This window comes from Myotis davidii, unplaced genomic scaffold (assembly GCF_000327345.1).
Source record: "Myotis davidii unplaced genomic scaffold, ASM32734v1 scaffold290, whole genome shotgun sequence".
Lineage (NCBI taxonomy): Eukaryota > Metazoa > Chordata > Mammalia > Chiroptera > Vespertilionidae > Myotis > Myotis davidii.
Window position 1 is genome coordinate 4,606,866 of NW_006285049.1, and position 24,582 is coordinate 4,631,447.

Here is a 24,582-nt window from a genome sequence, read left to right on the forward strand (position 1 = left end):
TTTATTTTTGTCAAGATACAGTGTGGTGTCCTTAATCTGGTTTCTTAGAGTGTGATTCAAGCTGCAGCAACATCACCCAAGGAGCCTGCTGAAAATGCATATTCCTGGGTGCAACCTTAATTTTTCTTAGGGAAGTCAAGATTGGGTCTCAAAAATCTGTATTTTTACAAGCTTCACAGGTGATTGTGTACATTAAATTTGGAAAAAGACTATTCTAATTTTATATTGACATCCTTCTAAGGATGAATTTTCAAAAATTGTTTTCTTTTTTTAGTTTTTAGTTAATGTGCTCCTGTCTAGAAGGTGAATTGTTGAGTCTGTTTGGTCATATAATCCTGTGTATCACAGTGGTGTTGGTTTAAACCAGGGTTTCCCAGCCCTGGCCCTATTCACATTTGGGGCTGGAGAATTCATGCTGTGCTGCCCTGTGCATTTTAGGATGTTTCACCTCCCTGGCCTCTGCCCACCAGATGCCAGTAGCACACCTGTGTCCACCTCCCACACCCTCCCACCCCAGTTGTGATAATGAAAATGTCTTCAGGCATTGTCAAACTTTCTCCTGGAGGGCAAACTTGTTTCTAGTTGAGAAACATTGGTATAAGATAACTAAAGAATAAAAACATGGTTAAATGGCATATTTGCATCACCCATGGACACAGACAATAAGGTGGTGAAGACCTGGGGTGGGGGGTGGGGTGGGCTAGAAGAGGTCAGTGGGAGAAAAAGGGGACGTATGTAATACCTTCAACAATAAAGATTTTTTTAAAAATTAAAAAAATAAACATCACCTGATTAAAAAACTAAAAACATGGCTACCTGTGAGCATGACACCTACCCCCAGTGTCTGTTTATATTATTTGATTGTCTTTAGGGATTTTGGTTTCATGCCAAGAATGAAGAGAAGTTTGTGTACAAGCATGTAAGGACTGCTTGGGCCTTTGGGCTGGTTTTCACATTGAGTGATGGGAGAGACATAATGTGATGATGGGGGAGAGGATAAACTCTTATATTTAGGATTAGTGGCCCAGTGCACAGATTCGTTCACATTGAAAGGAAATTAATTAGAAGGTGGCTTGGCAGGGCACGACTGGGCAAGAGGGGCCGGACATGCCCTGGAGCCAACATCCCACACTCCCTCGCTGGCCAGCTGCACCTGGGGTGGTGCTGTGGCTCAAAGGGTGTCTGTGGAGTGACTCCGGCAGGTGGGGACCCTCAGCCTGGCCTGTGGGGATTGGACCCAAACCGGCTCTCCAACATCCCCTAAGGGGTCCTGGAGTGTGAGAAGGCACTCTGCAAAGTCACTGTCACTCGGCAGCTCCTGCGTTGAGTGTCTGCCCCCTGGTGGTCAGTGCGTGTCATACCTACCAGCCGAATGGTCGGTCTGTCGTTTGGCCTTTTGTATATATAGATAGAAACAAGGCTTCCATAGGGCATAGGTCCCAAGAACAAAACAAAATTAGGTAGGGCTTTTTTTTCTTTTCTATTTTTGAGTAGCTCTGGACTTGCTGGGAAGACTGGAAATAATGCTGCATGGTAATGTCTCAGAGTTTTGTAGCTTTGGGGAAGGGAGCTTCTTTGAAAGGAACCAAAAGAGGGACACAGAGCTATGTACTAGCTTTAGCAGAGACTCAGAGAACATGGAGAAGGCTCAGGGGATGCCCAGGGACAGGGTAGTGGGCTGTGATGGTAAGTGTGTAATGTATTCCTGAGCCCGGAGAAACGCCCAGGGAACACTCAGAAGTAGCTGGCGAGATGTTGAAGGGAGGCCGCAGATTCATCAGAGCCAAGGACATTTGTGTCCATACCCTATAGCATTACTGACTTTCTGGCATGATCTTGAGTTTTCTTTGTCCTACCATGCTCACCAAATTGCTCGCCTTTGCATTTCTTTGTAGTATGATATGATGGAAACACTGTCTGACAGTGTTAAATAAGCATTTATAATTACTACCCATTGCTAGTCAATTGTTTCAATGCTGAAAAGCAAATCAGAACAAGTACTTATTTTGTTTGTATATATTCCCTGTGCACAAAGACTCATTCTGGTACCTAGGTGGATACTTTGTAGATTTATATGTGCAACCACCTGCCATTATTTTTTAAAATAGACGTCAGAAGAAATTTTGGGATTTAATAGACAAATTAATGTAAATTATTTAATCCATCAAATAAAAATCTTTCCATTTTTGACAAATGGGGGAAGTTCTGATATTATGGAAAGAACATTACACAAAAAATTTGAATTCTATTCTTACCTCTGCTATTTTACTAACCGAGAATTTGTGCAAATCAATACCTCTGAGCCTCAGTCTCCTCACTTATTAAATGGGGAGAATGTGTCTCATGAGGTTGATGGAGAGTGGAGGATAAATGAGATTAAGTATGTGAAAATGCCTTCCAGAAAAATAAATCCTTGGTAAAAATTTGTGATTAAACTTGTGTTTCTTAAGATATATCTATTACTACCAGTATATCAGTCAATTAATGCAAATGCATTTATTTTTGGAACTAAGATATTACACCATTAATATATTGAAAACTTTAGGTAACAATACACTTAGGGTCCATATAATAATATTATTTTCTATTTTACGCCAATTATAATAAGATCTCTGGCTACTTCAGTAACTAAGTTACGATGGTTTATTTCCAGAACCAAATCACTTCATGCCTAATTCCTTTCTGGTCCGAATAATATTCTAACCAGTTCTTCAATATAGAGTAGGTATTATTTTTCCTCACTTGCAAATTATGTGATAAGATTTTAAATGTAAATGTAAAAGATTTTTTATGGGATTTATGTTATTTTTCTGTAAATGCATAACAGATTAAAATACTTGATAATTATATATGCATGTCCCTGTTTATCATTATCAGGAAGAAAATGTCTGCTTAGAATTAAACAATTCATTTTAAATTAATTGCAGGTGTCTTAGGTGAAGCAGCAGTTCATTATCATTTTTGCATTAGATAAATGAAAATTATTTCTCTCCCTGGAAAAGAATTAATTTGAAGTGAAAGGAGGCATCATATGATTAAAATTTTTAATAATTTAATTGATGGAAAACGTATTTTTGTAACTCCAGTAAGTTTAAGGTCAAGTATAACTTAGATATTAAATTATAAATACTGGCTCTTGTCTTGCCTTCCAAAATTTCAAGTCATCTGTCCTAGTTCTATTTGTTAAAAAGTGTTGAAGGCAATTTAACAAATGCTTGGCTTGAAATGAAGCACAACTATTAGCATTCCTTTTACCATTCTCTCCCTCCCAGTATGTATTCATTAGCTTTCAAAAAGAAGAACCAACTTCAAGATAAAACAAGATTATCATGTGCATTAAGGACATCTGAATAAAGGGCTTGGAGTTAGGCAGTGGAAGTTGGAGCATGATTAATGGGAGGAAAACAGGATAGCCAGAACTATATCAGGATTGCACAAATAAAACAATTCAAATGTTGATCCAATGGTCCTGAGATGATGTTTGGGACCTGTTGGCACATGTGATGCTGTGAAGATAAATGAAATGGTATGGCCAAAGCATCAGACATTGAAGAAAATGTTAGTTTTATTATTAATATTATGAATAGAAACAAGAACATCTTTTTTAGGGGAAAACTTATTCCCCCTGGAGATTGTGGGGCAAATTAAATGAATGTGACAGAGAGGAGTGAGAGATTTTAGTTATGTGATGGGGAAGGACTTGGCTTATTTAGGCAAATGACTATTCCTGAGCAAAAAGGAGCCCATGTATTTGGACCATAGGAACCTGGTGCTACATTGAATGAACATGAAACTTTGGTTAAGAGGCACGCACATTATGGTACTAAATTACATCTCTTGTTCATTGGTATGATATAAAAATAGATCCCTGGGATTTTAATAATACATAAAAATATTTTTGTTTTCCCTTTTATTCCATTTTAAATTTCCCTCAAGTAAAAAAATGGACACATATGTAATACCCTTTGTAATAAAAAATAAAGAAAATTTTTTTTCTTTAATATGAAGAATGTGCTCCCAAATATATTTTTACAAAGTGTTCATATCCTTAAATAAGAATGTGATGGTGAAGAAGTGGAATTGAAATTGTAGAACATGTGTTTGTTGATACTGAGCTGTGAGGTTATACCTCCTAATCAACATTAAACACTGATTAACATTGGCAAATGTAGCAGTGCACCTTAGTCAATGATTTATGTCTACACAAGCCATTGGAAACTGGAGTGGCTCCATATCTTTCATGCAAACACTGGAGTAATGTTTAGACTAATCTAATAACTCTGAATAGGCAGCAATTTGGATATTGTAATGAGTAAAACCCATGTTTTCTGGCAAAGTAAATATATATTTATTAAATTAGTTTTTAATATTTGAAAATACTAATCTGCCTTCTTGGAAAGAAGGCTATTCAACTTGATGAATTTTCAAATTCAACATGACAAGGCAATCTTTCAAATGAGCCTGTCTGTTCCTTAATTTCAAGCAAGTTGGATTCAGCCAAAACAGTTCACTAACTAGCCATGATAAGCACTGACAAAAAGTGCAGAAGTAGAAACAGATGGAACCCCCATGGCCCGGGGGTTAGGGAGATATTGTGGAGGAATTGGGACTTCATCTGGGTCTTGAGCTAATACAATTTGGATTGGCAGAGAAGATAAAGGGCAAGACATGTTTTGGAGTTTTTCTGCAACAGCAGGCTTTTATCCACGAGTGTTCTTAGATTTAACTGCAAAGATAGGGACCAGATTGTGGAGGAACAGGGGTTATATGGAGTGGTTCTATTCTAGGTTTGCCAATCACGAGCTTACAGCAACCACTTGTGACACTTCTCAACTTTGAACAGGTTCCTTGGCTGTGAGAAGGGGTAACTCTATCTGTTTTCTGCAGGTCATAGGGCTATTGTGAAAATTAACATGTCATACATATGAACATGCACTGTAAGAATCAAGTGCTATGGAAATGTCACGTCATAGATCTGCTCATGGTTAGCAACCTTAGCTGGGGGCTATACTCTGCTGAAGTATTTTAGTATGCATCCCAGCTCAGTTTCCTCTTCTTTCCTACAATGATTATTTCAAACATTTACCATTTCCTGTAAATCTTTGGTTCTACCCATTCTTCTGTTCTCAGAAGATACCTTCTTTACCAACAAAACATAAAACAGGAACAGTAACTTCCTCATCCTCCTGCTCCCATTACATAAACCCAGATGCTTCAAACTCACCCTTACTTCCCTCTCCCTAGTGTCAGTGGAATAGATACTCCTCCTCCTAGGTGTAATGGGTCCATCTGAGTACTGAATTCCATTTCTTCCAGTCTTCAGAGGAAACTTGCCACCTATTATCCTCTCAGCATCTTTCTATTAACTCCCTCCCATCAGCATTTAACTTTTTTTAAATCCTCAAGGATATGCTTTTTTTAAAAAAAAAATTGATATTTAGAGAGGGAGGAAGGGAGAGCAAGAGAAAGAAAAACATTGATATGAAAGTGAAACATCAATTGGTTGCCTCCTGCACACCCGACTGGGAATGGAACCCGAAACCTGGGTATGTTCCCTAACTGGGAATCAAACCCATGACCTTTTGGTGTATGGGATGACGCTCCAACCAACTAAGCCACGCCAGCCATCACCCTCCAGTCATTTAAATATGATCAAGTTTTCCCCTACACCTCACATCTCCTTCTAGCTTTTGTGTTATTGCTCCTCTTCCCCTTTATAGCCACATTTTTTAAAGGTGTGGTCTGCTTTCAGTGTCTCCATTTCTTCAAGCTATGTGCTCTCTTAAACCCACTTCAGTCTAGATTTTTCATCTCATATCCCCTCCAAACTACCCTCACCAAGGTCACAGATAACTTCTAACTATATTGTTAAATCAGACATCTTTCATCTGTATCTTGCTTGACCTCTAGGCAGCAATTAATTCTATTGATCACTCTCACCTTCAAACACTTATTTACCTTCTCTTCATGGTACTACATTGTATTGATCAGGGATCAGAGTTGCAAACAACAGAATTCACTCTTGCAATTTAAACAGAAAAGGAATATATTGAGGGATGTTAGGTGGCTCACAATATATATGGGAGGACAGCTGATGTTCAACTAAGGCAACACCTCTCACACATGGGCACAAATCCCGCTACCCTGGCCTCTTAGTGTTGACAACACAAGTCACACAGACATTGCATGCTTTTCACTGATGATGCCCAGGACTGGACTCCAGAAGCCAGGCCACTGCTACCACCCTCAGTGCTGACTGCTTTCTCCATCGTACCTGCTGGAAGATCTCACAGCCTTGCTTAGTCATGAGTTCTCTTCTGAGCTGGCTTTGCCTGAGTGCTCTTGACTGCAATCCTAGGTTCCAGGCTTATGTCCTAGTTGCCAAGTACACTGAAAATTTTAGTTGTGACTCTTTTTGGGGGGAGATGGGGATTTCCCCAAATATAGAAGGTTTATTGAAAAGTGGGAGTTGACCACTATTTTGACATTTGTGTGCTCTCAACACTCATTCTAATTTTGCTGCTACCTGTCTGAGCCATCTTTCTCAGTCTCCTTTCTTTAGTTTCCCCTTAAATGCTGAAGTTCCTCAGGGCTCCATCTTAATTTTTTCCTTCTCATTCTGCACCTTCTCCCTGGGTAATGTTGTGTAAGACCATGGTTTTAGTTGCATTCTCTGTGCTTAAGACTCCCAAATTTTGACCTCCAGTCCTATCCTCTCTCCTGAACTCCAGGCCCACAACTGCCTCTTGGACACTCTGCTTGGATATGCCATAAGCACCTCAAATTCAACACAACTAAAACCATACTTCTCTGTCACCCACATATATTCCTCTTGTTCCCCACATTAGAGATCCGCCCAGTTGTCAAGAAAGGAGGATGTTATCATTGGGAGCTTCCCTCCCTCATCCGTAGGTATCCAGTCAATCTGAAAGTGCAATCAATTGTAGATCCCATACATATGTATTTCAAATCTGCCACATTCTCTGTATATTTAACTACAATATACTGTCCACAGATATAGGAATCCAGATTTTTTTTTTGAATCCAGATTATTAAGTGAGCTTCCTCCTAGCTTCCAGTTTTGCTCTTTTCTAATCCAGGTCTTGGTTAGCAACTCATGTCACCTCATTTGACTACTTAACATTCTTCAGAGGTGAAGCCCAACACCCTCTTCCCCACCCACCCTGCGCCCCATGCATGTGCTTCTTTGGGTGTAGAATATCTCTGGAAGATTGCACAGGAAATTGGTAACAGTGGTTGCTTCAGGGATTGGAAGTGGGAGAACTGAGTGGCTAAGAGTCAGACTTATTTTTATTGTGCATTCTATTGTGTCTGTAAAATTGTATTCCCTGTGCACATATGATGTATTAAAAATTGATTTAAAAAACGTTAATAGATTGCTGTTGATCATAAGATACTGTCAAACTCTTGTACATACTTTGTAAGATCACCACACAGAGTAGTTCCTGCTTACTTCATTAGCCGCATCAATTGTTTTGCTATTCTTTGAATATATGAAATTCTCTACTTTTCTAGTATTTACACATAGTTCCTTGTTTGAAATATTCTTTCATTCCTATCTCACCTGGCTAATTCTACTTCTCCCTAGTCCTCTGCTTAGATGTCACATCCTCCTTGAATTTTTACCTTGCCATAAGACTAGATTTGAAACTCTCACCCTCCTCCCCATGGCACTATTCTCATCAACCCCCAATAACATTTTAATATTGTATTTTATTTTTAAAATCTATTTTTATTGATTTCAGAGAGAAAAGGAGAGCGAGTGAGAGAGAGAAACATCAATGATGAGAGAGAATCATTGATTGGCTGCCTCCTGCACACTCCCCGCTGGATATCAAGCCTGCAATCTGGGTATATGCATTGACTAGGAATTGAACTGTGACCTCTTGGTTCATATAGGTTGATGCGCAACCACTGAGCCATGCAGGCCGGGCTCCCATAACATTCTTAAAAGTATTATTTGTCTCTTTTGTCATAAAGACCATAAGCTATACAAGGACAGATGCTACAGCTGTTTTATTCAAGGCTATGCCATTGGTGTAAAAGTAAATATATTGGACATAGTAGGAACTCAATGGATATTACTTACATGGATAAACTACTCCTGCTTTGTTTCCTCTGTTTCTTTGTTTTTCAAATTATCTCTTCTGTTCCCAAAGGCATTATTTTTATGATCCACTCTCAACCTTGTCTACGATTTTTCTTCTGCATGTTTCTATATATATTTTATTTTATTTTTACATATATTTTTATTGATTTCAGAGAGGAAAGAAGAGGGAGAGAGAGAAATAGAAACATCAGTGATGAAAACGAAACATTGATTGGCTGCCTCCTGAATGTCCCCTACTGGGGATCCAGCCCGCAGCCTGGGGATGTGTCCTTGCCCGGAATCGAAACTGGGACCCTTCAGTCCATAGGTTGATGCTCTATCCACTGGGCAAAACTGGCTAGGGTTCCATATATATATTTAAATTCAGGAATTCCAAAGGTAGGAATAATATATTCTATTAATAGTACTAAAAAAATGATATAGCTTTTACTCTTCTTGAAGAATGTACCATACAATTTACAATGAGAGAATTTTTAAAAATAAATGAAATAAATGTATGGTTATTTTTTGAAATGTCAAAAATCATATGTTTTAGTAACATGATAGATATAGTATTTAATACATAAAAATTAATATTTGGTAAACAAACTTAGTAATGCCACTGACTTAAAAACATGGTTACTGGCAATTCCTTTAAATGTTAGCTTATTTGTAAACGACATTTTAATTTATTCTTTACTGATTTTTCACTGAGCAGCCTATTTATACTTGCTAATTTTTTATCTGTAAAAAATACTCTTATCTTCCCAAATATTAGTTTCATTTTTTTTTCCAAATTTCATTTCTCAGAACTTAGCCTTTTTTTATTGATCTCTTTGCCAACTTTGCCATGCCAGTTTTTCACAGCCAACACTTAGCAATAGCCCATACTGATCGGTATTAGGTCTTCTGTATGTGGAATTCTTGCAGCTGAGCTGCATGATTTTATTGGCTGATCAAGAAGGCATTAGTGTTCATCAACATATTAATATAATTTTTTTACAGGGAAAAATGAGATAAATGCTGTGCCTTAGAAACACAGCATGCTTTTTTCTAATGGCATCAGTAAAAAAGGCACTATGGGGGAGCTGGCTAGGTTGTGTGGCAGAAACACAGAAGAGAGGGAGCATGTGTGCCCACTGCCTCTACGGCTAGTGTGAAAACCAGTCTATTGGCCAAAAGGAACATGAATTTGGGACCTGGGGTCTGGAAACAGTGTTCTCATTGTGACTGCCAATCATTAACTATTTTACTTTTGCTCTAAGAAGATATTTAAAAAAAACACAGATCTAATTCAAATAATTACTTTCCTAAAAGCTTTCCTATCGCACACTGGGATGAAGCCCGAAGTTTTTAATGTGACTCACAAAAGTATCATGATAGGATCCCTGCTCTCTCTTTAGTTTGTCTCTGGCATCTTTGCCTCCATTTCGTCCATCGTAAATGACTGGGGTTCGGTTAGATGATTTCTAAAGTTCCTTTCAGATCTGAAAATTGGTGATTCGCAATAATTACAAAGTTGGCCTCAGCTTTCAGATAGGATAAAAGGGAATTTATAAATGTATAAATTTCTGTTTTAAAGTAGATCAGCTTGAATTATCCTGAGGCAAGAGAAGTTGTTCAGGTAGAAGAGACACTGTTTACTTCTGCTTTTTAAGTTTGGTGGAGTATGACTGTGCATCCTACAGGTTTCTGGAGAATTGGATTCCCTACTGCAACCTCATACTGAAGCATGAGGACTGGTAATGATGGGAATGTGTAGTCTGTGCTGTTGTAGATAACGGAATTAATGTCCGGACAGTGAAGTGCCTGTCAGGTTTATAACAGAGCCAAGGACTAGGATCTAAGTTTCTTATTCCCACTGCAGTGTTTCCCCTATTCAAGACGATTTCAGCACCATGGCTTATGTTCACTGTTCCCACAAAAAGCCCATGTCGGAGTAACTATGTCCTGGGAAGAAGGCTGTACTGTCAAGTTGAGCTCTGCGTCAGACTAGTATGAATAAGGATACTTAATTGTTTTCCCTTCTAGATGAAAAGCCATGAAAGGATTAATTCAGCAGATACTTCGTGAGAGCCAGCCATTGTTCTAGAACAGATCCTCCTGAATCTTATATTTCAATATAAATAGACTGGAGGCCCTATGCACGAAATTTGTGCAAGAGTAGGCCTTCCTTCCCCTGGCTGCTGGCACCAGCTTCCCTCTGGTACCCCAGACCCAGGACCCAGGCTTCCCTCATAGCCCTGGCTTCATCCGGTCTAATTAGCATATTACATTTTTATTATTATAGATAACAGACATATTAACAAATAATTTAATAGGTGACTTTGGATATTTTCAGACATTGATAAGTAATATGGAGAACTAGGTCTTTAATTTAGTAACTACCTAAGACTCAGACTTTTATTCATTTATGAACATTCTTCTCTCCTTGATTGTACCTCTCTTATCAACTCCTCGATTGTACCGACTTAGCAACTCTTGTGAGATTTATTTTTCTGTGCCATTTCCCTACTCCCTTTCTTCTAAATGTGTTAATATCTTTATATCAGAGCAAATATTAAACCTTCCTCATATTTGTTGTATAATTATGTGTATGCACATTGTACCTCTTATCCCATAACTGCATTTCCATTTCTTCTTTGTGTGAAAACTCCAATCAGATGGAATATTCAGTTTCTCAACATTTTATATGCTGCTGCTTTGTGCTGGCTACACTAGACTTGAGTCTCTACATTACTCCCACTCATCTTTGAGCATCTCACTTTGACAGGAAGTTCTCTTCTGTGGCAGCCCCTCCAACTTTGTGAAAATCTGTCGCTTTAAGGCTTCTTCAAAATCCACCTCAAGCCCTGCTACTCCCGTCAAATGTCTATGCCCTAGTCACCAACCTTCCTCTGTATACCACTCCCTGTAGTGCATGCTTTTTTCTTTTCTTTTCTTCTCTATTCATTTCTTTTTCTTTCTTTCTTTGTCTCACTTAACATAAACCACCTCATGATGTTATTTATGTAATTATGTTCTGGCTTCTTAATTTTGTTATCAGCTCCTCAGGTTGGGGGAAGGAAAAATTATAAAATGATTTATATCACCAAATATAAATTCCCAAATGTGTTCTACATTAATAGGTGCTCAAAACAAACAAGCACTGTGATTTTAAAAAGTTGGTTGCTGCCCATCTAATGCACTTCGTATATGTTCCTGTTATATAGTATGTATCACTTTATAATGTTGTCATTTAAGTATTATTTATCCAGCTAGAATTGGCCTGTTGCCTAATGTAGAACTTGGGCATGGTGCATGTCCATTATATACTTGTTGAATAAATAAATTAAGTTTTTAAAGAAAAACTAGATATTCTAGAGCTGTAATTGGCTCATGTTCATTGTGAATTTAAGGAGGGGTGTGAGGGGGGAGTACAGTAGTATAATGGTCCTGAGCCTTATTTGACTATGCCAAACTCTGTTTTCAAGGAGCCATGAATCTCTAGAGATATTGCTCTCTAAAATGCAGGCTGAAGATGTAGAATGCTCCAAACTGGATGATGATGGTGGTGATATTACTGTTTCCTGGATTGTAAACCCTTTCAAGACAGGGTCTGTGCTTTAACTCTCTCTGTACTAAATTTTGAACAGATGGTAAAAGCCACATGGTCCAGTGAAAGCACCCTTTGCTGTTATCTCTATAGCACATCCAATTCACGTTTGAATATTTGGCAGGAAGATATCTTCTGTGGCAACCCTTTCCAACTTGGTGCAGTTCTCTCTGCTTAAGAGAAAGTTATATGGAAGCACACTCAATTCCCCATACAATCCACCTATGTTGTAGTTCTAACTCTTAGGGTCATCAATATGACTCAAAGTCCATGAAAGACTTGTACAAAGAAGACATTCAATAAAGTGTAGAGAATTGAATTGAACTGTGAAAATTTGACTACATTTTTGAATTGGGATTTGAAACTAAAACAGACCCTGGACTAAGTTTGAACATGATTTTATATCAGCTTCCTTTTTAGTTTTGCCATTTTTGTGCCTGTGAGTATCTGCCTATGTCAGTGGAAATGACATTTATGTAGCTTTGCAGTTGTGGTATGTAAATGTGGCTCTTTGGGAGTTCTTTTTCTGAAGATTGGGCATGAGAAATTTAAAAAGGCAATTGGTGCCCTAACTGGTTTGGCTCAGTGGATAGACCATCAGCCTGCAGACTCCAGGGACCCAGGTTCTATTCCGGTCAAGGGCATGTACCTTGGTTGTGGGCATATACCCAGTATGGGGTGTACAGGAAGCAGCTGATCGATGTTTCTCTCTCATCGATGTTTCTAACTCTCTATCCCTCTCCCTTCCTCTCTGTAAAAAATCAATAAAATATATTTTTAAAAAAAGGCAATTGGTGATTAGGTGTACAGTGTTGAGATTATATGTTTTGGTATTTTACTTATTTCCCCCTCACAATAGTGCTTCAAGAAATAGGCATGACATTTCATATATTTTGGTCTTGGATCCAATATTTCTATCTGATCCAGATCCTTCAAGTTCCTAAAAGGCTTCACATTAACTAGGTCCCTTGTTTTTGTTTATGACCCAACTCTGCATTTTCTCTGACCATATGTTAGCTGAAAAGGAAACATTTACAAAAGGAAACTGGTAGCACAGTGTCTCCCAACATGTAGACCCAACAACAAACAACAGTTAGAGTGTTACCCTTTAGCAAATTATTCCTGTAAACCAACTTCTCCAACAATGTGTGTCTGTAACTAGGGTCACATTAATAGAAATAACCCTAAGTCACTGTGTCTTTTCCCCATCTCCTCCTATAGGATGTAGTACTCTCCACGTTCCCGTTCCTGTAGTATTCTTGGAAGAGATGTGGGATGCGTCACCTATACTAATGAGTTTGGTTTTCCACGTTTGGTAGCTACTCCTGCTCCTGCTGGGCTAGGTGTCCTTCCCTAGGAGACTGCCTAGAGCAAGCATGTCAAACTCAAAGGCTAACACGAGCCAAGTAAACAAGGTTTAAGTTTATGTGGGCCGCAAAAAAACAAAAGCTTCAATTTTCATAGAAACGTAGGTTTATTTCAATAGAGACATGCTGACTACAAAGGGCTGAAATAAATGAATAATCATTAACATAAAATAATAGGACATTTTAATAAAAATTAATATTTTTTCTTGAACATTAACATACCAGACACCAAATAACCACACAAATTTATAAGTGTAATGCAAATAAACCTATTTTTCTTGTTCTCCGAAAGTGAAATATTTCCTGTTGCACACACCAAGCGAGTCAGTCCAGGACTAATGACGTGGCAATCGGCTGCTAAAATATTCGCTATTAGTATCAGTGGAGAGAAATGGTGCGCCTTTGCGTAAGGTGTGTAAGGGAAATGAATGCAACATGATTATAGTAACCAGTCATTAGCAAATGTTGTAGTTCGTTATTAATAATTATGTATAATAGGATATTGTAAAAGCTAAGTTACAAATGTTTATTAGAACATTTCTTATATACTGTTATATTGGCTGGGCCACAAAAACATTCATTGTGGGCCACAAGTGGCCCGTGGGCTGCGAGTTTGACATGCTTGGTCTAGAGAGAGGTGCAGTGCCTTAAATAATTAAAGCTCCCTCCTCCAGGACTTAGTCCTGCTCTAGGAACTGAAGCCACTTCCTTCACTCCCCCAGGGTCTGTGGCCTCACAGGAACTACTCTTCTTAGCAGATTCCACAGTGTATTCTGTAATTCTTCCCTCTGAGAACCAAGGTGTCTTCACTGAGTCATGTTCATTATTCTTGGTTGTTTTATCCCCAAAGGTGAACTCTTCATGCCTTTGTGCAGGTGAACTTCATGGCCAGCCCTCCGGCTCCCAAGCATAAGCCCAGAGGACTCCTGCCATGGCCCTCAGTAGCTTCCTCTTCTCCACAGCACCCTCTCAGAGGAGTGAGGTTAAAGTCTATTGATCAAGCTGAACACATCAATAATCCCATCATTCCTATTATGATCTTAAGACCCTAGAAGCAAATGAGTTTTTCATCATATTCCCCCAGGTTGCTTGTAGTTTAATTTTCAGACTGTAATTGAATGTGGTATTTTCCTTGCAGAGCAGTGCAAACATTGAGAAGTAGCATGTTATCATGAAAAGAATATTATCCTATAAGTCAGAAAATCTGAGAGCCGTTCTTAGGTCTTCCTTAAGCTAGCCTTGAAGCATTTATTCGTTCATCCTGTAATATTTATTGACCCCATAATGTCCTAGACACCTTACAAGGTACTGTGGATAAAAAAAATGAATTAAATTCTCAGTGCTTCTTAACACGGTTATGCATTAGTCCAGGGCTAATCAAATTGTGGTCTGCATGCCAATTTTATTCCCCATATGTTTTTATAAATAAAATTTTATTAGAACACTATGTACATATTGTCTATGGTTGCTTTCATGCTACAACAATGGAGTTAATAAGTTGCAACAGAGATCCGATGATTCCTAAAGCCTAAAATATCTAGCATCTGACTCTTTACTGAAAAATTTTGCTGACTCCTGCATTAGATTCATCATGGAGAAGATTTTAAAAAATTGCCTGTGTTTCACCAAGAGAATTAAATCAGAATTTGGATGGAGTGGGGGGAGGGGGCGTTGGGAGTTGACCCAAGAACCATTGTTTCTAAAAAGCACCCTAGATAAAATAATGTGCAGTCAGAGTTAACAAACCTAAGCAGATGATCCCTGCCCTCGAGGAGTATATGGCTTATTGGGGAGAAGAGGCTCACAAAAATTAAAAAGGTAAAATGGATGGATCTAAAATGTAAACATTTACAAACCTCCAAGGGAACACTGCCTAGGGAGCATTTTACTTCATTGGGGAAGTTTTCACAGAGAGACATTTAAACAGATTTCTGGCAGATGCGTGCACTGGTGGGCCAGAGCCACTGGGTTGTAGGAGGCTGAGAAGGAGTAGAGAGAAAGCATAAGCCAAGGCACGTAGTTATGCAAGAACATGGCCCATTCAGGGAATAATCAGCAGCTCAGTGTGCCCAGAACACTGAGAGGGGAAAGGAGAGGGAGGTCATCAGATACAAAGATGGAAAAATAAGAGTTAAACTGGGAAGAGCTTTGTATGCTAAGAGGTTTGGAATTTATTGTTTTGACTTTCATTTAAAAGTTGAGTGGAAAATTGAGTCTCTTCAGCGGTTCTCAACCTGTGGGTTGCGACCTCTTTGGCGGTCGAACGACCCTTTCACAGGGGTCGCCTAAGACCATCCTGCATATCAGATATTTACATTATGATTCATAACAGTAGCAACATTACAGTTATGAAGTAGCAACGAAAATAATTTTATGGTTGGGTCACAACATGAGGAACTGTATTTAAAGGGCCAGAAGGTTGAGAACCACTGCTCTAGATCTTAGTTTTTCCATCTGTAAAAAAAAAAAAAAAAATGTAGTTAGCTCAGATAATTGCTAAGAGACCTCTGACTCTAAAATATGGCTTCCTGAGGTTGTGTCAATTACTTCTTTTGATGCTCTCTGGACTGGGAGCATAGTTGAAGTTATATGAATAGCACGACTTCTTTGGTAGTGACTCACCTGGCCATGTCCTGTAATTGATCCATTTCTCTTAATAGTACAAATGAGGACAACATTACTTTATGAATTCGCCGCAAGGATTTGAGAAAGCAGACTTCTGGTGGAGAATAACCTTGCCTGGTCAATGCATTAAGGCCCTTAATTAAGAGTTTTTCATAATAATAAAATATTTGTAAAATACTTTATGTTCCAGGCAGAGAGGTGCTATAAAATGGGGACAGTTTTATTGTCAAAATTCACATTCTTCCCAATTAGTACTAGTGCCTATTATGGCTTAACAATTGTAAGTCTTTATACTCAAAACTTGGTGTATGAATTAATATAGAAGTTCTTCACTGTGATACCTTATTTTACAGTTTCTCATTTGTATCAGATCTCTACATTGTAATTTCATCTCTGTCCTGACATTTACTGGGATAGCTGTATCTCTACTTGTATCTCTAATAAGCTACATGTTATTGGTTTCATATCTCTAAGTGAAGTTATTGAAGTCCTAGTGTATATTGAATATTTTATTCACCTCTTGCAGGGTCTCACCAAGTGTACAGAACAGCCAATGAATCAAAAAATAATATATGATAGGCTCAGTAATAGAAGCTTCCAAGACTGTAAGGCAGCCCAATCTGTACTTTCTGATTCTGTTAATCACACACAGGTAGATGAATGCACTGGAAATTTCCAATTATATTTAGAATGCTGCAAGTTGAAATACATAGACATGTTTGAAACCTCAGAAAGAGCTGCTGGAGAAGCTTTTATAGTTTCTGTCATTTGAACTCCAAACATTCCTATTAAAGATGTTTTGAATACCTTTTTTAAAAAAACTTTTAACACATTTTTATGGATTTCAGAGAGGAAGGGAGAGGAAGAGAGAAATAGAAACATCAATGATGGGAATCATTGATAGGCTGCCTCTTGCACGCCCAACTGGGGATTGAGCCCGCAACCTGGTACGTGCCTTTGACTGGGGTCGAACCCGGGACCCTTCAGTCCTCAGGCCAATGCTCTATTGACTGAGCCAAACTGGCCAGCACTTGGATACTTTTTAAAAATGCTTTTCAATTAGTAACTATTGTTACTCCCTACCAAAGAAAATTATAAGAAACTCTAGAACAGGGGTGGGCAACCTTTTTGTGAGTGCGTGCCCAAACCAGCAAAATCTCTGACTCAAAATTCTTCTGTGTGCTGACCCTAATTTTTTGAGAACATGTTACACCTACTTGATATCTCTTAAGGTGTACGTATGTGAAGAACCTCGAAGAAATAATAAAATTCATTCGAGCGACAAAAAACATAGTATATGATGATGAAAAATACATTTATTTTTAATGTATACATGTTATGTAAAATTATTTATTTATCTAAGATGTACCTACACTGAATTTATCTGAAAAAATAAAAAAGTCGATATTAAGAAAAAAATTGTAAATGGAAGATTGTAAGAGAGGGTTTCGCGTGCCAGCAAAAGTTACTGGCGTGCCATGTTTGGCATGCGTGCCAGGGGTTGCCCACCCCTGCTCTAGAATATTGGCCACTATTGACTTCTTTCCCCTACCTTTTCTTCACAGACATTGATGAATGTGCTGAAGGGCGCCATTACTGCCGCGAGAATACCATGTGTGTCAACACCCCAGGCTCCTTCATGTGCATCTGTAAAACTGGATACATCAGGATTGATGACTATTCATGTACAGGTAAATAGTGGCTCCTTATAAAATCATATTTTTCTATGTCTTCAATTTCTTTTTAAAGTTTCTAAAAGAAATTCTAACTTTGTAGAAGTCTTCCATAAATATTCTCTTACAACAAAACAAGTCATAAGCAAAAGCATATGGTTGTGTTTTTTTTTTAATATATTTTTATTGATTTCAGAGAGGAAGGGAGAGAGAGAGAGATAGAGAGATAGAAACATCAGTGATAAGAGAGAATCATTGAACGGCTGTTTCCTGCAATGTCCTGTATTGGGGATTGAGCCTGCAACCTGGGCCAAGAATTGAACCATGACCTCCTGGTTCCTAGGTTGATGGTCAACCACTGAGCCACACCGGCTGGGCTAAAAGCATACAGTATTGATTTTGGTAGTTAACTGTGAGTCTGAGGAAAGTTTTATACTCCCTGATAGGAAGGTAAAGATCAACTTAAGAAACAAATCAGTATTATACTAATTTTAAACACAAACAGGACTTATACTTGTGTGAATTCTATGGCAAATCTGAGAAACGACCCATAAATAGAATCTTCTTTATATGAGAGTAGATTTTTGAATAGAGAAATAATAACATAAATAATTTTATATCTTTAAGAAATGGATTTTGGAGTGCTGGGAAATGGGGATATTAAAGAGAATTGACCTTCTTCATACCTTTGGGAAGTACAGTTAAATAACTACATCATAAAATTTTTGCTTGTGTTTGTTTTATAAAACATCATATCAGGACCTATAGTATTATCAAGAGTCCTGTTCAGGGATATATTGAGTGTTTTTAATGTTTTAAGATAGTCCTGGGATAAGACAACTTATTAACTTCATATTGTATAGGTTCCTACCTCTAGAATGTGAAAGAAAATGGTGTGGAAGAGGAGTTTGAAGACTATGGGTTTGAGGAAATGTGGGTGCAAAATAAGACATTCCTTTGAATTTCTTTTTTATTTTTATAAGTATATGTTAGAAAAAAACACACATGTAGAATCATAAAACTGGAGAGCACTTAAAATGTTATTCTTATCATTTTTTACTGTACCTCCAACTTTATAATTTTTATCTGAGGGATGTGTAAGGAATACTTAGAGTTTTCCAGAGAAAGTGGCTTTTTTAACACTTCCCAGTAATAATATGAATCTATAATAAAAGTGCCACCTTATGCCTTTGCATTGGTGTGTCCCTTTTAAGTACTATATTATAGTGATCATACCATGTAATACTTGATATCCCGTTCATCAGTTAGAGCAAAGGGAAGGGCCTGCCTCAAAATTCAAATATAGTATTTATAGAAAAAATGATAGAAATAAAAATTAATGAGAAGTGACTTCCCAATCAATAGAGAATAACCAAAGATATTCTGAGGGAAGAAAATATATAGAGTTGCCAATGAATTTACAAATTCTTGCTTTTTTTTGTCAGTTCATCCTAAACATTTCCACAGTATGGGAAAAACTGTGCACTTTTTCTTTAGACAAAATTTAATCCCCCTTAGTGGCAGTGTCTTGAAGAAGGACGATGGAGATATTTTCAACATAGAAAGGAATAGAAAAGAACAAGTTTCAATAAATACACAGGTTGTGGTAATATTGGTAATATCAATAAGTCTAGTTGCAAAGTAATGGTTGACAGCAACAACAAAAATCTATCTGAGATGAAATTGCCACTCCCAGAGTGTGGTATTTCAAGATGTGCTCATTGAAAATAAGAGCACCAGCAATTTTCTGATTTCTTGGCTTTAGGGACTTAAAAAGCTGTGTACGTTTTTGTACTTCTTAGTGATTCTTTTTGTTTTCTTATAGTCTTTTTATTACTTACTTATTTTTTTTAATTTAAATATATATATACATACATACATACACTGAGTGGCCAGATTATTATGACCACCTGACGTTTGTAGGCAAATTAGCTATAATTTTGCGCTGAAGTTGCTAAAGGGCCAGATCATTATAAATGTCTGAATAGCACAACATACCTAAGTATCATTTCTGATCAAGTTCATCCTATCATGTTGATGGCGTATCCCAATGGAGATGGCTTCTTCCAACAAGACAATGTGCCATGCCACGGTGCTCATATTGTGCAGGAGTGCTTTCAAGCACATGATGTGTGTGTGGTATTGATTTCAGAGAGGAAGGGAGAGGAAGAGAGAGATATAGAAACATCAATGATGAGAGAGAATCATTGATCGGCTGCCTCTAGCATGCCCCACACTGGGGATTGAGCGTGAAACCCCGGGCATGAGCCCTGACCTGGAATAGAACTGTGACCTGCTGGGTCATAGGTCAGTGCTCAACCTCTGAGCCATGCCACCTGGGCTGCTTTCTTATATTTTTAAAAAATGTTGGAGATTTTGAGTAAGAGTACATGACACACGATTGGGCCTAGTGTTGAATGAGTAGCATTTCACAGCAGCAGGACATTTTCAAGGGGTTCATTACCATTCCAAGCCTGTCTGCTGGCTGTCAATTCAGGGACCAGCTTAGCTGTCACCCCTTACGGAGAATTTCTTGCTTTGTCTTTACCTCTTTCAGTGCATTTCCCTTACAAGTAAAATCCCACAAATTACTGTTAATTTTCTATTACTTTGGGAAAAATTTCCCCTGAGATTCCAAAGTACCTAATGATATAAATGAAGTGTCTCTTTGTAGGAATGCGAAGGAAGACCAAATTTATTTTAAGAAAAGCTGTTCGGGCCATGATTTTTATGCCTCAGGAACCAAAGCCAAGAATTTCAAGATCTAGCATATGATGGATGAATTTCCTTCCTGATATGCCAGTATTCCCAACTAGCACCACTATTTTTCTATGCTTCTACTTAAAGAAGGGAGACTTTCTTGCCCTTAAATTTCCTATCTGCTACAAGTGGGTCTACAAATAATGAGAATTTACATTTTTACACAAAAGCTGGGTCTACTAAGGGAATATGAGTGGATTTTATTTTGTAGTCCCAAGTCAGGTGATTTTTGACAAACATTTTATGTTAGGCTATGCAGGGTGGGCACATATTCAGGGTTCCTGGAAAGGAAATGGATGCTTACTTTGGGTCACTCTCCCTCCAGGGAGCATGCCTGCCATTCCCTTTCCTCTGCCATTCCCTTAACCCAGCTGTGGGCAAACTACGGCCCGCGAGTCAGATCCGGCCCGTTTGAAATGAATAAAACTAAAAAAAAAAAAAAAGACCGCACCCTTTTATGTAATGATGTTTACTTTGAATTTATATTAGTTCACACAAACACTCCATCCATGCTTTTGTTCCGGCCCTCCGGTCCAGTTTAAGAACCCATTGTGGCCCTCGAGTCAAAAAGTTTGCCCACCCCTGCCCTAACCTCTAAGGGACCCCATGAGACTTGCAACCAGGGAAACAATGGGCAGAGGCACCTTTTCTGGCCTAACTAACCCTTTGAACCTGTTACCACGGCCCGTTTTCTCCGACTTCCCAGTGAGCCAAGCAGCCCAGCCAGGCTCTCCTGTTGCTTCTTCTATGTCCTTCCTTGTTTCACGCCCTAAGTTTATTTTTGCTGCGGTCAATAAATTCTTGTTTGCTTTCCTACAAAAAATAAAATAATTTTTTTTTTACTACTTTGTATCCCTCTCTCCCCACACTTTAATATCAGCATCTGCACAGACACCATGAAGAAATGACTCTTCTGGTGGGGGTTTTGCCCTCAGGGCTGAAGGCTCTAGCCAGTTTGGCTCAGTGTGTAGAGCATGGGCCTGCAGACTGAAGTGTCTCAGGTTCGAGTCCAGTCAGGGGATGTTTCTCTGTCTGTCTGTCTCTTCCCCTCCCTTCCACTCTATCTAAAAATCAATGGAAAAATAGCCTTGGGTGAGGATTAATAACAACAAAAAAAATGAGCTTCCATAAGACCAGAGCAGGACTTCATTTCTCTGATAAAGATTGGGCTTTATTTTCTCCGAGTTTTAGTAACGAATACATCCTTGCAGTAGGAGGCTTTCCAGAATAAATGTGAAGACGCCACTGCAGAGCTATTCTTTGGTTTGTGGCTGAGCTCTTGGAGTCCTGATTTTGTTTTGCTTCTGTATTCCTGCTCCTTTTTCCTATTGAAGAGCTCCTTGATAAAACCTAAAAAAACTGACATGCTCAACTCTGTTCCCAGAGGTCTCTCAAACTTGCTTCCCCCACCTGAAATTAATCATAGACATTCTAATTTAAAGAAGACTCAAAGAGCAATACCCTGTACTTTATAGTCAAGAGCTTTGATCAATAAAAGAAGCCTTTTTTACTTTATAAGCCGATAGCTCTGGGGTAGAAATTATGTATGCCACAGAGTAATTACCTTCCATAGTTGGTAGAATTGCCATTTTTTCTTTAGCTTTCAGATGATGTGAATTATATTTTCCTCACGATCATAGAATTTTGGAGATGGAAGAATTCTTAAGAATAATCCCACCCAATCTCTTAACTTTCATAAATAGAGGGAAACCAAGGCTGAGAGAGATGAGTATTACTCATACAGTTTGTGAGAGGCAATGAGGGACCAGAAGATAAGCCTCTTCATATTCATCATCATTTGTTTAATTTGCAACCCAAAAAATAAATAAGGGGAAAAGATTTATATTTTATGTAGAAACACATTATTCAATTTATAATATTCATTAATTAAACTGCCTTTCTTAGCGATCGTTTCAGTTCATTAGCTTAACTCTAAGAGAAATTTTTCCCCTACAGATTTTATAATAATAATCCTAAATCAGAATCAATAGAAGAAACATAAATCACAATTTTCTAGGCCTCTGGCTCTATCATACAATTACACTAATGACTCAGTTGTGCCATTTACACAAATGATGCAGCAGTTTATAATCTTCTGAACTCATTAATATAATTTTCCTTCCAGTGAAGGTATATTTTTGTCCTAATTAAGTCTTCATAATCTACTTCTCACATTTTTTTTTTCTGTTCTCAGAGAGGAAAGAAAAAGAGAGGTGGGGGAGAGACGGAGGGACAGAGAAAGAGAGAGAGAGAGGGAGAGAAAGAGAGAAGGGAAGGAGGGAGGGAAAAGAAGGGAGAAAAGACAAAGGGAAGGGGATGTAAGCGAAGGAAAGGATTTGGTTCACATGAGCCAAGATATTAAAAGGGCATTCTTCAGCAACTCTGATTGTAAAAACAATTTTTATGCATAACAAAGTTTCTTGTTAACTTATCTTGACACATGGCTTTCTTGGGTCCCTCACATAAACATTCATTAAATTCAGCAAATACGTTTGATCTTGCTGGGCATCTCTTCTTGGAATTGGTCTTATATAATGAGCAAAGAATACAAATCTCTAGAAGCAAAGACAAAATCCATAATTTTGGAATTATCAAAGGATAAAACATATTCATTTTAGATCTTCCTGATAAGTCTCCGATTATTACAGTAAGAAACACACAGTTCAGGTTCTTTCTTGTGTGTGTTGAGGGACTTGCTGTCTTCCCTCTATTGTACAATTTTTGAGTAGGATCAGGAAAGTGGGAAAGGTGGCCATAGGAGGGGTAGAAAAAGTCTTGCCCAGCTTAGGGACAAAATAGGTTTTTTAGGACAGTGGTCTTCCAACAGTGTCAATTTTACCTTTCCACCTACCAGAGATTATTTGACAATGTCTGGAGACATTTTTTGGTTATCATAAGTGAGGGGCAAGGGGGCTGCTACCTGCATCTGGTTGGGCAGAGGCCAAGGATACTAATAAACATCCCATAATATTATTATTAGACTAACTATCCTCTTAAGAAGATATCTTATTTTTCTGGGACCTGAAAAGCTAGGAGCTTTTTGCTGGTTGCCTTCTGACTGAGTCACTAATCTCTATCCCACACTGGTGGCCCTTCATAACAAAGAATTACATGACCCAAAATGCCGACAGTACCAAGGCTGATACATTCAGCATTGGGTTCACCCAATCAAAGTTGTAAGCTATGCACTTTCTTTTTAACTTTTCGTATTTTTCTTCAAGCTTCTTTTAGGCACTTCGCTCACTTCTTAGGGGGCCCAGTGTCCTCCTATTGGCCTTTGGCATGACAAAAGGGACCCTTTCCCAATAAGGCCCACTCTCCCTCAAGTTCTTCCCTCTCCTCTCCCTTATTAAACACCTCCTCCTAGCTCAGCCGGGGGGATATTTTGCAATGGCACAGTTGCAGGCCTCAGCAGAGGTGGCAGAGGGGATTGCTTATGGCCCTTCGAACGCCTATCCCGATGCCTGCTCAATGTGCTTTCTACTGACCCCCTGCTTCTCTTACCCGGGGCCTTCTGATGCTGGCTCTGGTCCAGGTCTCATACCAAAGAAGGTCCATAAAGTGTCTAAACTGAGCACAAGGAATTCTACTTGATACTTGAGTTTTGTTGTTAAAGAGCCTCCTGTGGTGTTCCCCAAGGAGTTTTACTTCTAAAAGTACTTAACTTTTTATAGCATTGAATACTCCTAGTGCTTACATTTTATGATCCTATAGTTACTGTTTTTGCTCTAACATGGTCACTATTTTTTTTTTAAATCACTATGGCCATCCTATGTGTCAGGCTCATTTAGTTTGGTGTTTATGGAGAAGAGTCATTGATTTTATGATGCTATTGTTTGATTTTTTACTGTTGGTTTCCCAGCATTTTAAAGAGCCTGGGGTACTATTGGGATGCACAAAAGGTTACAGAGAAGGATTTGCTACTGGGCAACTGAAGCAAAGATTCTCAGTCAGTTGTAACCCATGCGAACCCCTTCCTCAAAGGGCTTCCTCTGGTGTGTTTCTTTCAAGTTTCCTATCAAGCAATTCTAGAAAAGGTAATTTGCATAAGTGTTTAAAGAGATAGTATTGTAGAAAGCCAGCAATAGCATTATTGGTTTTTATTCTACATTCTTCCAAAAAGAATTTGAGTTGAAGCTGGTAATTTATTGTATGGATGGATAATAACTTTACTAGTATTATCAGGTATTTAAAAATAGCTCTGGATGGATTTATCAAAATTGCACCTACAGAACAACACAGATAATTCATTGTGTGTGTGTGTGTGTGTGTGTGTGTGTGTGCCATGATAATTACTGTGTATAAATAGTAAAGGAAGCAAGAATACTGTGGACATTGGCAGAGAGGCAGGGGAGGGGGTTGGCATGCACAAGAAACACCGATCAGAGAGAAACACGGCTAAAGAACTGGAAGTGAAAATAAGCATATCAGACTTCACCAGAACATCCTACA

The 24,582-nt window shown here is 38.4% G+C and overlaps 1 protein-coding gene across 1 annotated transcript in view; it reads left to right on the plus strand.

Moving 5' to 3' along the window:
• The window catches only part of NELL2 (neural EGFL like 2), a 359,055-nt gene that overhangs the window by 187,670 nt on the left and 146,803 nt on the right, over positions 1-24,582 (plus strand). The window contains 1 exon segment of the mRNA XM_006755529.2: positions 17,263-17,388. Within this exon segment, the coding sequence (XP_006755592.1) occupies positions 17,263-17,388 (126 nt within the window).